The 12,975-nt window shown below is 48.2% G+C and overlaps 1 protein-coding gene across 1 annotated transcript in view; it reads right to left on the reverse strand.

Moving 5' to 3' along the window:
- The window catches only part of LOC311317446 (shisa family member 6), a gene marked incomplete at both ends in the record, with an annotated part of 91,409 nt that extends 84,364 nt beyond the window's left edge, over positions 1-7,045 (reverse strand). The window contains 2 exons of the mRNA XM_084448528.1: positions 236-387; positions 6,495-7,045. Of these exons, the coding sequence (XP_084304654.1) occupies positions 236-387; positions 6,495-7,045 (703 nt within the window). The remainder of the gene's footprint in view (positions 1-235; positions 388-6,494) is intronic.
- Positions 7,046-12,975: the final 5,930 nt, after the last annotated feature.

Raw genomic sequence — 12,975 nt, forward strand, 5'->3', positions numbered from 1 at the left:
CTCACCGTGGTTGGAAGGCTTGCTGTGCACCGGCGTGTACCGGTTCTTGTCAGGCTGGACTCACCGTGGGTGGAAGGCTTGCTGTGCACCGGCGTGTACTGGTTCTTGTCAGGCTGGACTCACCGTGGGTGGAAGGCTTGCTGTGCACCGGCGTGTACTGGTTCTTGTCAGGCTGGACTCACCGTGGTTGGGAGGCTTGCTGTGTGTGTACTGGTTCTTGTCAGGCTGGACTCACCGTGGTTGGGAGGCTTGCTGTGCACCGGCGTGTACTGGTTCTTGGAGCTCCTGGCGGGGGTGTTCTCTTTGGGCGAGCCCTCGTTCGCTGCGCTGTCGTCGTACTGGGAGATGGGGATGGGGCCCTGTTGCCTCAAAATGTCTGCAAGGGCTCTGCAGAAGCAAAAGAAACCAGACTGTTCAACTAAACCAACGGGAATGGGATGTTTCTTTTTCCAATCACCAGAACACACATTTTCTCCACCCCTGCAGGTCAGGCCAATGCATTCAACTGCAGCTCTAGAGATGTCCTTGCACAGTATGTTCAGAGCAGGGCTCAGTGAGGTCCATAATTACCCGTGAGGGAGGGGGTTGGGGGGAGTGGGTGTGAACGAGAGGTATGCAGGGGTCCAGTAGCTCTGACGGAACCAAACCCATTCATCAATGTTCTCTTTCACAGTGTTCTAGCAGAGTGTACAGGTACCTTTACATCCATTTAACACCCTATCAATGGTTCAAATGGACCACTAATTTGTACTGCATCTAGCGGGAATTGAACCCCAGTTTTCCTGGCAAAAATCAAGCATCTTAACACCACGCTACGCATGTGTTACGTCTCGAGGGTATCATCTGAGTTCCACAGTCAGAAATTCAAGTCTTAGGCAAGAGTACTTCATCGTGATAATCGGGTCCCAAACCACTTCTGCTACACAAATATGTACTGGACCATGTTAACAAATCTTCCCCCCACCTTTTTCACCTCAAGGTTTGATTGATTGATGAGAGATGCTGAGGGCAGCAGCCATCTTGTTTTCTCAGAGGAACCGGAGGGAGTGTAACTTAACTGTGTCAATGTCAACCTCAAGCAACCACACAGTCCACTTTCTCCCTAACTCTCTGTGACTTTGGGCCATTTGTATTAATAGCCCTTCCCTTCCAGGATGAGCACACTTTAACCATATCTTTTTCACAGACAGAGCAGAGGCGACCTGGTTTCCTGCCGCCCCAGTTGCCTGTTGTCTGGCGTAGAAGCAGGCGAGGGGACAGCGCGTTCCACACGGTGAGAGGAAGGAAGAGAAGCTCGGGTGTTTGGTGTAACAATCTTCATGGTTCAGACACTTCAAATATCTAGAAACGCTGCTCGGGGAACACAGGCCTCCAGCCAGGAATGCATGCTGTGGCTCTGTTCATGTGCACATGCGTGTGAGCAGGACGTTTGGCACCGCTGTATTCATTAGGTGGAGAGCTCTATGCCAGTCCAAACCACGTGTCTCTGTGACCTTCCCATGTCCAGATATGGCCATTTCTATCTCCCCCATTCTCAATGGGCAGAATCTTTCGCTCCTGAGACCAAGGGTTAGGGTTCGGGTTAGTCCCAAAAATGAATGGAGGTGAATGGTGCATGAACGAACACATGCCGAACGAACAAATGAGCACATGCCACCGAAAACATAACCTCTCACTCTACGCTATCATAGGGGCTGAGGTAAATATGATGAACAAAAACCTGAGAACTGAATTTGACCACGAATTGTACGCTGACGAATGACAGATTCAAATCTACTTCAAACCAGAATCAACCATTTGAAACTAAACTGAACCTGTGTTCCAGCCACCTAACCCTAACCCTAACCTGTGATCAAGCCTCCTAACCCTAACCTATGATCCAGCCTCCTAACCCTAACCTGTGATCCAGCCTCCTAACCCTAACCTGTGATCCAGCCTCCTAACCCTAACCTGTGATCCAGCCTCCTAACCCTAACCTGTGATCCAGCCTCCTAACCCTAACCTGTGATCCAGCCTCCTAACCCTAACCTGTGATCCAGCCTCCTAACCCTAACCTGTGATCCAGCCTCCTAACCCTAACCTGTGATCCAGCTTCCTAACCCTAACCTGTGATCCAGCCTCCTAACCCTAACCTGTGATCCAGCCTCCTAACCCTAACCTGTGATCCAGCCTCCTAACCCTAACCTGTGATCCAGCCTCCTAACCCTAACCTGTGATCCAGCTTCCTAACCCTAACCTGTGATCCAGCCACCTAACCCTAATCCTAATCTGTGTTCCTGCCTCCTGCGCCCTAGAAGAACCCTCCTGAAGAACCCTCCACATCTCCTGTTCTTTCTCCCTCCCTTTCTCTCTCTCCCTCTCTCTCTCCGTCTCCCTCTCTCCTTCCCTCCCTCTCTCTGTCTGTCCCTCTCCCTTTCTCTCTCTCCCTCTCTCCCTTTCTATCTCTCCTTCTCTCCCTCCCTCTCTCCCTCTCCCTCTCTCTCTTTCTCTCTCCCTTTCTCTTTCCCTCTCTCTCTCTCTCCCTCCCTTTCTCTCTCTCCCTCTATCTCTCTCTCTCTAGCCACAGATTCATCTTAAATTGCATGGCGGTTTGCTGGGAGAGGGTGATCAATAGCAAACACTCCAATCACCGGCGTTGGCTTTCACCACGCATCTCTGAGTCTCTGTGAAGGTCACAGCAGAAACAAAGGTCTGCCAACATCTCCCCATTCCCCTCACACCCACCTCCTCCCCTTACTCCTACTCCTCCTCTCTTACACTAAGGAGGTATGAATCTGAGCCACTTCTGAGGTGCCAAAAACCTAAAAAGGAAAGAATACAATTTTTGGCAGCCAACCCCTCGCCAAGCATAGCTCTAATCCAATATCTCTCTACAGCTTGGCCTGGAGACAGTTGTCAGCGTGAGACTGTGAGGGCCCACTGGACTAAAGTATATTCCTGCAGGCATCATTATTATAACAGCTCTGTTCCAACTGACCGCGGATTTAGACAAATGATAAAAAAAACGATTGAAGCTGCTCGACCCTTCCTCCCTGGCCGGTCTCTCTCTCTCTCTCTCTCTCTCTCTCTCTCTCTCTCTCTCTCTCTCTCTCTCTCTCTCTCTCTCTCTCTCTCTCTCTCTCTCTCTCTCTCTCTCTCTCTCTCTCTCTCTCTCTCTCTCTCTCTCTCTCTCTCTCTCTCTCTCTCTCTCTCTCTCTCTCTCCTCTCTCTCTCTCTCTCTCTCTCTCTCTCTCTCAACCCTGTAATCCTGTGGCTGGTGGTCACAGACTGAAGTGCTCACATTAAGCAGCTCAGTTGAAAGCAGCCCCAGGCTAGGAGGGTAGAGCGCTGGAACAGGGTAACACCTCAGAGCTGAAATGGAGAAGCTGCAGCCTCCAACCAAGTGTTATCATCCTGAATGTAATGAAACTTGCGTCATTTCAGATATTGCGTGAAAGTGGATATAGTTATTGTCTGGAGCAGAACAGAATCTCGAGAGATATCCAATAACTTGAATCTCTCTTCCTCTGACTCCATCAAGGGTAAGATAATATAATGTGTCTTTTTCTCGCCATCATGGGGAAAAAAACAATGTAAGAAAGTTCTGGTTCTGGTTCTTTCAAAAACAGCATCCAACCTGCAACCTACAGTATCAACTAGACACACTAAAAAAGTTATATTAAGAACCCTTTGTAATGATAGTACTCTCTAAAAAAGGTTCCATGTACGGTAGAACACTTTTCAGGTCCGTACGTTTCTATTATAGAACCCTTTGTAACAAGCCTCCATAAGATGCTCTATGGAAGGGGTTCTATATTAGAACCTCACGGACCTGAAAAGTGTTCTACATGGAACCTTTTTTTAGGGTTCTAATGCTCAGTCAATAAAAGTAATTCTCTGTATAAGAGACAAATGTCAGTTCTCTACTTCTCGTCTAACTGGACCTTTACTAAATCTGTTTCCGCAGAACAACGTGAAACTAGAGCAGAGATTAACACTAATTAACAAAGATAGCATCACGTCTCAACATCATCACGTCATGTTAGGCATCATAACCCAAATGACTGATATCCTACTGAGCTGACTCCCCCTGGCACACACCATGACTCAGAGGTCCTTCACTCTTCCACTCTTATACTCCGAGCACAGCTCCCATTACAACACCCAACACCACCATAAGCACCAGGGCTTCCATCTTTCATCAGCATATCATATCCATAATCTTTCTCCAGTCTCCTTCCATCCCCTGGACCTCTGCTAACCTGCCCTCCACACTCCAAAGCCAACGCAGCCCACTGTCAGCGCTTGGTTTGGGCTGAAGGCCCCGGTCCTCACTAGCGCTGTTCACGTTCAGGAGCAGGACCTCAGCGGGGCGGTTGAGATGGTGCAGCCTGAGGCCTGAGGGACACTCGCCTTTAACCACACATTGAAAATGTCAGGTGGCCAGCGATATATTAATAACCGGGCTCACACTAGAGGATTAAAAATAAAATTCTATCTCGAAATCGGGTTGCATCACATACATAAGGAGAATGTTAACAGATGTTCTTCTTGCAAATCTCAAACAAACACACACTACAAGATTTGAACACACTTCAGGATATTATTCTGTCCAAGGGAGCAAAGAACCACTGCCTCGCTTTTAGTGACATAATAATCTAAATATCAAAGATATTTGATGATTGGTCATTGCTTTGTATGGCTTCATTATTAGTAAGAGGCAACTAATCCGTCGGCTATATTGGCTACGTTAGGTCTCTTCTGTTGTCAATAGTCTGACCTGCAAATCGCCATTGACTTCATAGTTGATCAATTCCCCGCAGACCAATCGGACGACCCCAATCATATCAAAGATGTTTGATATTTAGATTATAACGTCACTAGCCTACTTTACAAGCAATGCAGTGGTTATTTGCTCCCTCAGACATGATAATATCCTGTAGATAAACCATTATTTTCTAATCTTGTACAGTAGTGTGTGTTTGTTTGAGATTCACAAGAAGAACATGTTAACCTTCTCCTTATGTGTATGATACAACCCGATTTCAAAATCGGTTAGGATTTTATCTTTAATCCTCTAGTATGAGCCTGGTTATTAATATTAATATTTCGTGCCCACGATTTAGCCAAAACATGGGAACGACTTAACCAAATCGTGGAAATGAATTGTATCTTGTGCCCACGCAATAGTATTTCGAGCACACAGCATAGTTAAACGTGGCCAGATCTATATTTTTTCTTTCTATGTCACCAGAGCGCTCCGTACTAATCACACGGCTGCTGTATGTAAACCTGGCTTCAGGCTTCAAAGCCGGGTCTGAGGTGTGTACTGTAATTGACACTTTACACCTGAAACCGCTCTAGTTCCATGGGAGGAACAACCTCATGGTCTCCTTCTTCCGTCTGACACAGCAGCAACCAGGCTGAGCGCAGAGCACTGCCCCTGCAGGCCCAGCGGGACACAGCGCCACAAAGACAGGACTGTGTTGACCCTGGGAAATGGCGGGTTCTCCACCCAAGACTGTGAAAACGGCTGGGGATCAAACCCTGGTACATGGACTGCACTTATACAGCGCGTTTATCCAAAGCGCTTTACAATGGCCTCTCATTCACCCATTCGCACACCAATGGCAGCAGCTTCCATGCGAGGTGCTAGTCTGCTCATTGAGAGCAATCTGGGGTTCAGTGTCTTACCCAAGGACACTTCGACATGTCATCAGGGGAAGGAGCCGGGTTTTCGAACCGCCGATCCTACAATCATCCGCCAACCCTGGTCTCACACGAGCTGAAACAAACCTTTTTGTCATTAGACCAAAAGGGCATGTTCACAGTCAGGTCTCGAACCACGTCCCTCCTGCCTGAGACGTGACGTTGGACGGTCCCCCTCTGTCCTCTTGGTCTAATGGTAGACAGGTAGCGAGATGGTGACTCGGGTTTGAGTCCCTCTGTCTCAGGGGCAGCAGATGAAACAAGATGGTTTGATTTGGGATTGTTTGTTGGGATGTGAGTGAGTAGTTCTGGTTTGAATGAGAGGTGATTGTAATCACCAGCTGCCGGTATGTAATAGCGTGCAGACGGCGTGGGAGGCTCATTAGATAGAAGGGTTTGCACAACATTGCGTTGCATCGCTTCTGCCATATGATGGGACACCTGGGACGGTGTTAGACCCCCATGTTATCAATGTTAGCAATGTGATTGTGCTTTTAGATAGACTGTCACTCCTCTGTGCTCAGGTGATGGGAACACATACACACAGTCATATAGGCACGCACACACACACACACACACCTACACACAGAGAGAAACACACACACATACACACACACAGACACCTACACACACCTGCACAGAGAGAAACACACACACGCACATACGCACATACACACACACACACACACACACACACTACTACACACAAACATATACACACCTAAAGAGAAAGAGAGAGAGAGAGAGAGAAACACACACACACACACTCAAGGAAAACCACAGCTCACTTGGACATGTAGACTTACCTATGGACGTTCATTTCCTGAGGGGGCTTCGTAGCTTTGTCATAGGCAACTTTAGCAGAGATCCCGAGGAATATGATGAAGGTGATCACGCCGCAGGTGATGTAGACCGTGGTGTTCGTCCGGTCCAGCTCGGGGTCGTAGGTGTCACCTGTTGGCGCCGGAGAGGGAGGCTGCGTTTTTATCCACTCGGGGGTGTTGTAATTTGTGCAGGTTCTCTGTTCTAAACGCTTTACTTTATCCGCGCAGCAAAATCTCAGGAAACAACTCCCACAGCAATACCGGTGGTCGGTGTTGTTGCACGCGAACTCTTTGTCGTACTGCCCGCTCACGTCATAGTAGCCCAGGCAGGTCTCGTGAGCGCCGACCGAGGGCGCGGGCACCTGCGTGATCCTCCGCGGCACCACCGTGATGGGAAGCGCCGTGCTGTTGGCCACGTCCCGCATCTTCTGAGGCCGCTTGGGCACGTTTTTGGGCTTCTTGTTGGCAGCCGTGCACAGCACGTTCAGCGGGTCCAAGTAAATCAAAAGCAGAAAAAGATGTCGCATCCCCATGGTGTGAGGCGGCGCGGCTCTCTAGTGTGATCGTTTGCCCCCCACTTTGTTCGGTTTTTCTTTTCGTCCTGGCCAGAGGACCGCTCTTCTTTTACCGAGTCGAGCTCCTCGCCGAGTCTTGCGCCTGGCCGCGGGAGTTCATGTCAAATGCCCGTCTCCAGCTGTCCGCCGTGAACGGTGTCATGCTCCGTCGGAGGGACCGGCACCCCTTGCACCAATCAGTTGCAGCCGGACGGCCGTGTCACACATTGCCGCGCATCGCGGTAAAGACAGTTTGTGTTCATCGGGGGACTTTTTTTTAGGGTGGAGCAAGTGTCGTTTGGTGGAAAAACGGACTGAAGAGTCCCCGCCCGGCTAATGTTCACCAATAAGCTTTCAGTCAAATATATCTTTCACGCTGAAGGTGTAGTTTCTCTTCGGTTGAACTCCTGTTTTATTCCTATAGAGACGAGATGTGAGTAGAAAGATCTAATCAGTCTTGCTTACCCTGGTGTAAATAATTACATTTTTATCCTTTAGAGACTTTACAGAAACAGCCTAAGACTTGTGAAACCGCCTGCCCCCGAATGTAGAGTTGAGTGTTTATTTATACTGAATTGTCCATGTATCGCGCCAGCATGCTGCCTAGACCAGACGTAGCCTATGAATGAGCCTCGCGGTGATCACTGATAACAGCGGCGCCGCAGCACGCGCACACCGCCTTGCTGGACAGCGCCTCGCGCATACAGCGACGGCGCTGACGGTAGGCTACACCGACTGGAGTTCTAGGCTACCGAATATTTGGAGTTCTAACTTATAAATTCAATAGATAGGCACACGAGCTTTTACAAAATGCAATTTCATCTCAAAGTATTTTGAAAAAGGCAATTGGGGCACCGCAGATGGAACGGATTGAATGAGTTCCCATCACTCTAAATTTAGCCTACATCTCACAGCCAGCAGACAAACATGAATGGAACGCAAAGTTTTGTCCAAACAGGCAGCACATTTCCAACAGCAATACAAATTGAGAATGCACTCACCCGTTGACGGTGTCCAGCGATGGGGTGCACAGCCACTGAATTAAAGAACCTCAGCAGGCGCGAGACCCCGCTCCGCTCCGGCCCGCCTACACCGCCTCACCCACCCTCCCACCCCCCGCCGGCACCGGAGCCACCTACGTCACCGATACAGGTACCTCAGTTAATTACCAATCGGTGTGGGGCAGCAGTGCTCGCGGACATGCCCTCGGGGCTTCACTCAATAACGTGGATCTCTGCTAAAGCTGCAGCTGAACTTTAAAGTTCCTGTCAGCGCGCGACAGCGGCCGTTGTTAATCCTCGCTCGGCCGCACGAGCCTGCCTTCCTTCACCGACTCGTGTCGGTTGGTTGGGTGGTTGGTTGTCGGTCAAGCGTCTCACTTTCACCATTAGTTGGAAACACACTCGCTACATTAAATGTATTCGGTCTAATATAGAGTAGGCTAATACATCCTGAGAGAGTTGTTGTTGTTGTTGTTGTTGTATGTATGTATGTTGTTGTTGTATGTAGGCCTATGTAGAGCAGACATGTTAAACCCAGCTTCAGAAAGTAAAAATGATGTAAAAAGGGGGGGGGAAAGTATTGCCTCCACCCATGCACTATAGACCAGGTGATTTCACTAATTAGTCACCTTACCTGGCTGAAGAGCTGCGCTGATTATATATACATGGTAATACTTTTTGAAGCCGGGTTTATTGTTGAGAGGCTGGGCTGGAGACAGAGGCCAAATCATGATTCATCAAGCATCACTCAGACCTGGAATACATGGACCAGCTTTGACTGAACTGAGGGTACTGATAGGTCCTCACTGTACTGTTCATATTTAGGCGCAAAGGCTCCACACTTCTGAACTCTTTTATCTTTTTGACCCCTCTCTTTCACTATGTTATGTACAGTGTCCTTGAGTTTGAGTATTATTAGTATTACTAAGCGATATTGTGGTGCAGGAAACATTAGCGGTGGCCGTGGTCCTCTGCTGCGGTGAGCTCCTGGCCCGGGCCGCTATAGCTGCTACAGCTACGGGAGAGGCGGGAGTAGCGAGCGCGGTCTGAACCTGCAGCATGACTCTGCAGCAAGACGCCCGCGCTCCCAGAGAGATACAGTAGAGAGGCCCCGGAAACTGCGCTAACCCAGTTGTAACGAGAGTCACTGCAGCAGCCATAACCTCCGCCTACACCCTGAGGCGCTAGCAGAGCTGCGGCCTACAAACCCCTAGTAACAGTGTTGAGGTGGTGTGTAGTAACAGTGTTGATGTGGTGTGCAGTAACAGTGTTGAGGTGGTGTGTAGTAACAGTGTAGTATCAGTGTTGAGGTGGTGTGTAGTAACAGTGTTGAGGTGGTGTGTAGTAAGTGTTGAGGTGGTGTGTAGTAAAAGTGTAGTAACAGTGTTGAGGTGGTGTGTAGTAACAGTGTAGTAAGCGTTGAGGTGGTGTGTAGTGACAGTGTAGCAACAGTCTTGAGCTGGTGTGTAGTAACAGTGTAGTAAGTGTTGAGGTGGTGTGCAGTAACAGTATAGTAACAAAGATGAGGGGGGGTGTAGTAACAGTGTTGAGGTGGTGTGTAGTAACAGTGTAGTAACAGTGTTGAGGTGTAGTACGTGTTGATGTGGTGTGTAGTAACGGTGTTGAAGGGGTGTGTAGTAACAGTGTTGAGGTGGTGTGTAGTAACAGTGTAGAAAGTGTTGAGGTGTTGTGTAGTAACAGTGTTGAGGGGGTGTGTAGTAAGTGTTGAGGTGGTGTGTTGTAACAGCGTATTAAGTGTTGAGGGGGTGTGTAGTAACAGTGTAGTAACAGTGTTGAGGTGGTGTGTAGTAACAGTATAGTAACAGTGTTGAGGTGGTGTGTAGTAACAGTGTAGTAACAGTGTTGAGGTGGTGTGTAGTAACAGTGTAATAAGTGTTGAGGTGGTGTGTAGTAACAGTGTAGTAACAGTGCTAAGGTGGTGTGTAGTAACAGTGTAGTAAGTGTTGAGGTGGTGTGTAGTAACAGTGTAGTAACAGTGTTGAGGTGGTGTGTAGTAACAGTATAGTAACAGTGTTGAGGGGGTGTGTAGTAACAGTGTAGTAACAGTGTTGAGGTGGTGTGTAGTAACAGTGTAATAAGTGTTGAGGTGGTGTGTAGTAACAGTGTAGTAACAGTGCTGAGGTGGTGTGTAGTAACAGTGTAGTAACAAAGATGAGGGGGGGTGTAGTAACAGTGTTGAGGTGGTGTGTAGTAACAGTGTAGTAACAGTGTTGAGGTGTAGTATGTGTTGAGGTGGTGTGTAGTAACAGTGTTGAGGGGGTGCGTAGTAACAGTGTTGAGGTGGTGTGTAGTAACAGTGTAGTAAGTGTTGAGGTGTTGTGTAGTAACAGTGTTGAGGGGGTGTGTAGTAACAGTGTTGAGGGGGTGTGTAGTAACAGTGTTGAGGTGGTGTGTAGTAACAGTGTTGAGGTGGTGTGTAGTAACAGTGTAGTAAGTGTTGAGGTGGTGTGTAGTAACAGCGTAGTAGCAGTGTTGAAGGGGTGTGTAGTAACAGTGTAGTAACAGTGTTGAGGGGATATGTAGTAACAGTGTAGTAACAGTGTTGAGGTGGTGTGTAGTAACAGTGTAGTAACAGTGTTGAGGTGGTGTGTAGTAACAGTGTAGTAACAGTGTTGAGGGGGTGTGTAGTAACAGCTTGTTTTTGATGAATGCCTCTACGCTGGTTGCTACGGACAACAGAACCACCCTGTCTCCACACGTCCGGTGTCAGAGCGGCCTATCAGATGGCGAGCAGAAGAGGGATGGGACATTAGTGTTTAACAGCATGTATAGAGAGAGAGAGAGAGAGAGAGAGAGAGAGAGAGAGAGAGAGATGGTCTCAGCAGAACACTGACAGGTAACGCCAGACCAGACCTGGGCTCTGGAATAATGAAGCCATATCTCTTCAGAAGAGGAAAGTACCGTAGTGAATGACACACATTTGCACACACTGACACACGCATATAAAGGCACACACACACACACACACACATACACACACACACACACACACACACACACACACACACACACACACACACACACACACGCACACACTAGTGATCCAGCTCTTCTCTTCATCCTCTCCACCACTGACATCAATGATTACCCTTCACTACCCTTTACTACCCTTCACTACCCTTTACTACCCTTCACTACCCTTCACTACCCTTTACTACCCTTTACTACCCTTCACTACCCTTCACTACCATTTACTACCCTTTACCACCCTTCACCACCCTTTACTACCCTTTACTACCCTTCACTACCCTTCACTACCCTTTACTACCCTTTACTACCCTTCACTACCCTTCACTACCCTTTACTACTCTTTAATACCCTTCACTACCTTTTACTACCCTTCACTACCCTTTACTATACCCTTCACTACCCTTTACTACCCTTTACTACCCTTTAATACCCTTTACTACCCTTTACTACCCTTTACTCACTGTTATCAGTGATCCCCAGCATGATTTGTTCCCACATGTTTCTCTGGCAGGTCTGAATAGAAAGCTTCATTCTTCCTGATGTCACTGGCCACTGGGCTGGCTATGATTGGATGATGGAATAATGACCTACAGTACGTGCCCCACACTCTGTTTGCTCTTCCTGTGGGTGTGACTGTTCTGTCTCAGTCAGGGATTTGACTCAATGCGGGTCTTGATTTGGTGTGTAAACCAAAATCTCTTTCTTAAGGGAATATTGTTCCTGTTGCTGTTCTGGGTCTGGGTCTGGTCTGGGTCTGGTCTGGTCTGGGTCTGTCCTGGGACTGTTCTGTTTTAGGCCCATTTGGAATGAACTCTCTGTTAATGAACCCTTCAGAACACAATCCAACAACACAGACAAACATTTGTCGAAACTGATTAGAAGGGATGAACACACATCTACACCACACCAGGGATTAACACACATCTAGACCTCACCAGGGATTAACGCCATTTAGACCACACCAGGGATTAACACACATCTAGACCACACCAGGGTTTAACACACATCTAGACCACATCAGGGAGGAACACACATCTAGACCTCACCAGGGATTAACACACATCTAGACCACACCAGGGATTAACACACATCTAGACCACACCAGGGATTAACACACATCTAGACCCCACCAGGGATTAACACACATCTAGACCTCACCAGGGATTAACACACATCTAGACCTCACCAGGGATTAACACACATCTAGACCTCACCAGGGATTAACACATATCTAGACCTCACCAGGGATTAACACACATCTAGACCTCACCAGGGATTAACACACATCTAGACCTCACCAGTATCCTGTGGCCTGTCTAAAGTGAAGGTGTGAAAGGTGCTCCAACCTGACCATGCAGATCTTCTCATTACTTGCTAACCACCCTCATTTAGAAAAGCCAACACCAATTCAGACCACAAAGTGATATTTAACCACCATTAACCATGGTAATGTTGAAAACTAACTTGGTTTATAGAGACCTAAGAGGCCAAACACATCTCAAGGTTGTTGTCAAATAGTAATGGTAAATGGACTGCACTTATATAGCACCTTTCTACCTTAGCGGACAAAGCGCTTTACAGTGGCCTCTCATTCACCCATTCACACACATTCACACACCAATAAGCAAGCTGCCATGCGACACGCTCGCCTGCTCAATGTGGGGCAGTCTGCCCAAGGACACATGGACATGTGGACAGGAGGAGCCGGGAATGGGAGGTCGAGGTGGATGCGTGTGCTTTCTGGACTAACTACACGTGGGATTAGGAGGGGCAGCACACACACACACTTGCGTAAGTGCGTGCGTGCGTGTGTGTTTGTGTGTGCGCGTGCATGGTTGTGTGTGTGTGCGTGTGTGTGGCATAACCTTTCTAAGAATTCTCCAGCCTGGAAGCCTGTGTGTTCTACTGACTGTGAGA

The sequence above is a fragment of the Borostomias antarcticus genome, assembly GCF_949987555.1.
Source record: "Borostomias antarcticus genome assembly, chromosome: 14".
NCBI lineage: Eukaryota > Metazoa > Chordata > Actinopteri > Stomiiformes > Stomiidae > Borostomias > Borostomias antarcticus.